The sequence below is a fragment of the Belonocnema kinseyi genome, chromosome 6 (assembly GCF_010883055.1).
Source record: "Belonocnema kinseyi isolate 2016_QV_RU_SX_M_011 chromosome 6, B_treatae_v1, whole genome shotgun sequence".
NCBI lineage: Eukaryota > Metazoa > Arthropoda > Insecta > Hymenoptera > Cynipidae > Belonocnema > Belonocnema kinseyi.
The window spans coordinates 139,595,339-139,600,736 of NC_046662.1; the positions used below are offsets into that span (position 1 = coordinate 139,595,339).

The 5,398-nt window shown below is 39.2% G+C and overlaps 1 protein-coding gene across 7 annotated transcripts in view; it reads right to left on the bottom strand.

The window, feature by feature from the left end:
* Nucleotides 1-5,398, bottom strand: part of LOC117174095 — a 298,870-nt gene that overhangs the window by 200,084 nt on the left and 93,388 nt on the right. For all 7 annotated transcript variants that reach the window (XM_033362825.1, XM_033362821.1, XM_033362819.1 and 4 more), the window contains one exon: nt 4,809-5,124. In XM_033362825.1, coding sequence (XP_033218716.1) covers nt 4,809-5,071 — 263 coding nt within the window. In that variant the 5' untranslated portion in view covers nt 5,072-5,124. The remainder of the gene's footprint in view (nt 1-4,808; nt 5,125-5,398) is intronic.

Sequence of the window (5,398 nt, forward strand, 5' to 3'; positions counted from 1 at the left end):
GTGCAACTATACATTCTTCACGATACGTACTGTGGAAAGATATTGAACAGGACGAAAAATTACCACACTGTTCCGGATTCGTCAAGGACCAAATATATTAAAAGAGGCTGGATAGAAGCACATCAGAAATTAAAAGAAATTATAAAAATTTCTTTAAGAAAGGAGGAATGGAAAGAACTAGAAGAATGTGGGACACTCAACGAGGAAATTGAGAAGACCGAAAATTTCCTGAAAGAAGAAACATCGTCCCAAACAGAGGGGGGGAGGTTGTAACGAAGTTACAAGCGCCCCGTTACCATACGGCCCTGCGGGCCTAGGATTGGGAGTGGGGAGAGCCACCCCTGTCCTTATTACCACCAACCCCATCCCCGGACAGTGAGTCTACGTTGAGTCTTAGCCTCCCGTCACGCCTGGTTAGTCTGCCTCCGATACCAGCACCAACCCACCCGAACGCCACCCCCCGAAAGGATCACTCACCAGCATCATCGCCGACCCCCACCGCCGCCAACTGTCGGGTATCTTGGCTTCACTGCCCGGATATTATCAACTCCTGTAAGTTGGTTAATAAAGCCTTTTATTTTATATCTAATCGCCTCCTCCTCATTGACTACACCTGCTTCTCGACGTTCCATATCCCCTTCCTTTCCTTTAATTTGTGAAATCCCTCACAATGCTCCGGTTATGGTTTTACCTTTTTAAAGATAGTCCACGAATATTATGCCATGTGCATCCCAAAATACGGAGGCCATAACCTTTCCGACCCATTGTTGCGTTTTTGGACGCTTCGGAGCACTTTGGCCCGGTGAAACCCACTGTTTTTCCTGTTACGTTGACTCAGGAGTGTAGTAGTGGATCCAGGTTTCATCCATGGTTATGAATCGACGCAAAAACTCATTCGGCTTACGCGAAAATAATCCCAAATTCTGCTGGAAAGTTGTCACATTAATTCGTTTTTGGTCCACTGTAAGCAAACGCGGCACCCATCGCACGCAGAGCTTTTTCATGCCCAAAACTGAATGCACGATATTGCCCACACGTTCCAATGATATGTCTAGAGCATTAGCTACCTTTCTCAATTTCACTGTGGGATCATTCAACATCATATCATGAATTTTTTCGACATTTTCTGGTGTAGTGACCTCTTTTGGGCGCCCAGATCGTGCAGAGTCCGGGTAATACTTATCCAGCTTAGCCTTGGTCTCGGATATCCTTTTCTTGCGAAGATAGTAGTGTTTGATCAAAACTCGAAACTCAGATTTTTCCATATTAAAAAAAACTCTGAGGTTAGTCGCTTCTCAGTGCTGTAACTTGTAAATGCGTAAACATAAATGGCTGAAGTTTTGACAGGCGTCATTTGAAGGATCAAGCTCGACGAAAATGGTTCACATTAGTGAATACAAATGCCATCTCTCAGAATTTTCAGGTACTTATCAGACTGCCTAGTATACTAAGGTTCCCATTAAAAACGTGCATGAATCCTTGCATAAAATACACAATGCCTTATCGTGAGTTTCGAAAATGTTTAGTGTCACTGAACTTTAAAGTGCATCCAGAAAAAAAAACGATGAAAGCTTTAATAAAATACATGCTGCCTTATAGACAACCAGTGCTCAAAACTCAACCCTGGAATACAGAATTAAAAATGCAGAGTATCATGTAAAATGTCTAGGTAAAACTCTTCTAAAAGCGGCTTAGAACTTAAAGCTTGAAACGGCTTAAATTAGCAGGAAAGGCAAACACTTATAAAGGTTCTACATCTTTTGCGGATTATATAAATAAGGCCAGGAATTTGGTAATAAATGTATTCTCGATAATGTCCTAATAAATCATTCTTGTTTTCTTTAAACTGTATTATGCAGTAGATAATGGTGACGCAAATCAAAATAGAACATTGACAGTTTTTACGGTAAATGCTTAATTGAGACAATAAATAACCTTCAAGTTGCTTAGGCAAAATTCGTTTATCGCATTTGTGCAATATCATTGCATAAAGTCCTTGAGACCCTTCGAGATAATTCTAGAAACTTAGCACGCACACGAAATTCCGTGCGGATTTCCATGTGGATATTTTAACCTGAGCATTCATGTTGTTGAATCATTTCAAAACTTACAAAGTGAAGAATTTTGAAACTAATTTTTTCCAGAAAGTTGGTATGTTAAATATATCCCCTAAGAGTTTATCTTGTGTGCATTTTTTGGAGAAAAAACTTTGATTTAATTTTATGGAGAATTAAAATTTGTTTTATCTTTACAAGAACGAGACTTTCGGGCTAAGTATAGCATATGGCTTGGAACTAATACATGATTTGAAAAATGGTATATTTTTAATTTAAATAAATACTGAACGAGGAATGCTGGGAGAGTAAAGAGAGAATAAAAGAGGGTGTAAGCAAATGGAGAAGAGGGGAAATGGAGAAGGAGGAGTATAACAGGAGGAAAAAAGAACATGAGAAGAAGCTGGAAATAAAAAGACAAAGGGGAAAGGAAGAATATAAAGCAGAAGTAGAAAAAGCGATCAAAGGAGGTAGGGTGTGTGATGTGATAAATAGGGATAGAGCGGAAAGGAAGGGCGTTAACGAAGAAATAGAAATGGAGAGATGGACGGATTATTTTAAGGGTCAATTAGGGGGAGAGCAAAATAAGATCAAAGGGGAAAAGTGTAGGATAGTCCAAGGAAAAATGGAGGAAGGAAACGAGATAACAAGAAAAGAAATGGATGAGGCAATAAATAGGTTTAAAAGAAACAAGGCGACAGGAAAAGATGGGATGCAGAACGAAGCGATGAAGTTTGGAGAAGGGATTAGGGATGGGATGTGGAAGATCTGCAACAAGGTCTGGAAAGGGGAAGGTTGGCCGGAAGTGTGGACGACGGGACTGGAGGTACCGCTTATAAAGAAAGGGGAAGGGAAGAAGGTAGAGGAATACAGAGGGATCACTCTCATGTCCGTCGGCTATAAAATATATGCGGAAATCTTAAGAGAAAGGTTGGAGAGTCAAGTAGAACAAAAAGAAAGTATCCCACATAATCAGACGGGATTTAGAAAAGGGATGGGAACTATAGACAACATCTACGTATTTTACTATTTAGTTAACAGAAATTTGGGGAAAAAGAAAGGGAAACTAGTCGCTTTGTTTGTAGATTTCAAAGCAGAGTTTGACTTAGTGAACAGAAAAGTGCTATGGCAGGCAATGAAAGAGAGGGGTGTAGAGGAAAAGTTGGTGGAGAGAATAAAGGAAATTTTTACTGAAACCAGGATTAGGGTGAAAGTAGGAAAGAAAAAAGGGCAGGTTTTCTGGACAGGCCGAGGTCTAAGGCAAGGGTACCCCTTAAGCCTGTTACTATTTAATATCCTACTGGCAGACTTAGAGGAGAAGCTAAAGGAGAAAGAGAAAGGAGGAACGGTTTTGGGTAATAGAAAACTATACTCTCTAGCATAAGCGGGCGATGTAGTTCTATTAGCAGATTATGAGATGAGGATGAGCCTAATGATGAGAGTCTTCGAAGAGTATGTGGGAACAAAAGAGCTGACGGTGAACGTAGATAAGACAAAGGTGATGTGTTTCAGAAATAGAAAGAGCAAAATAAACTACGTTTGGAAGATGAATGGACAAAAAGTGGAAATTGTGGAAGAGTTCTGTTACCTAGGTTTTTGGTTTGAGGCAGAAGAGGGAAACGAGCTGCAGGTGAGGAAAAGAATTGAATGTGCGAGTGAAGTAATGGGCCAAGTATGGGGTATAGGAAAGAGAAGTTTCAAAAACGATTGGAGAATGAGGGTCTGGTTGTTTGATGCGTTGGTGTGGGCGGTGTTGTGTTATGGTTGGAGATCTGGGAATAGAAGGAACATAGGAAAGTAGAGAGCATGCATGAGCGATTTCTGAGGTAGGTAATGGGGATTAGCTGGAGTTGCCCAGTATATATGTTAAAAGAAGAGTTAGGAAGAGAAAATATGGTTACTAGACAAATTAAGAGAGCCTGGAGGTTTGAAGAGAAGCTAAAAAGGGGGAGGGAAGTAGAATTGCACAAGCATGTTTCGGCAAAATTCGGAACAATGAAGCGAGAGGTAATGTGGGAAATTCAAAATGGGAGAAAGAAAGGAGAAAAATGAAAAGAGTATGTAATATTCGAGAAGGGGTTATGGAGTGGCAGGACATACAGTTGGAGCTAGTGGTTAAACAAGGAGAAGAGAGATGGACAAAGATTATAGATTCGAGGTACAATAGATGGTATATGATGGTCAAAGGATTGAAGGAACCAGAATATCTGCAAAAAATAAAAAAGTTCAGAATGGGAGAAGGAGTGAGTGATGTGGATGAATAAATTGGAAGAAGTAAGGGAAAGCAAGCGAGTAGGGCAGAGCCAAACGGGTGATCCTGAAAAAGGACAGTAAAAAGCGAAAATTTTTTTCAATATCGTGGAAAATGCATTTTTTATGGTAAGAGGAAATGGAAGCCCTGGAAGCTCGCTAATTTGAGGAATTAATGTCACTACTGTTACTATTGCTTATCCTGCGTAATGCGAAAGAGTAGAATATAAGTAGTAGTTAAGTTAGACTAAGGATGGAATTGTAAATATATGTACATGCAGCGGAGGCCCTCAAACCCGTAAAAGGGAGAGATTGAATACATACAATTTAACTTGAAAAAAAAGCCTGGGTCAAAGTTTGAATAGGACAACTGTGTTTTCACAAATCTCTACTTTTAATACGTGTTGCTTAAAAACTTTCATAAATTCTTACTAGATTTAATAATAAATAATAAATAAATATTCAACAAAGGAATTTAAAGTAAAAAGTCACATTATTACGTACGAATAATATTCTCCGGGTTTCACTTCAAGGTTGTTCCCGTCGATTTGATTTATATTTTTTGAGGATGTTAGAACGTCGATTGGTTCATGGGCATTAAAAGTCTTCTCTATATAAAGAGGCTCTTTCCTATCATAATCACTCGCACTTTTTGAACTCTCTAATTGGAGAGCCGGAAGTGTTCTTTGGAGACTTAAAGAGGCTTCGTGTTCCAAGGCACCGTAAGTCCTTTTAGGACCAGAAAATGCACTCGCACTGAAGACCATGTTCTCTTGGGAGGATTTCGAACGAGTTGGATCATTTTGTATAGACAGCACGCCTAGAACAGAAACAAATTATTTGATTAATTAAACATTTCTACACGCACACCTACTGACAGTTAATTAATTAATTACTAAGAACGAGCAACTTCGTGTTCATGTTTTTGTGCAATCTTTTTCATAGACAATCTAAGAAGTATCTTTTCACTTGCAATTGTGGGTCCGGATGCTATAAGGGCACATAAAATTTTTTCGTGCGAAAACGAAGTCCCCTGGAGGCTTTAGAAAAAATTTTCGAATTTTAATTTTCAAAAGATATATATGGATGTAAAA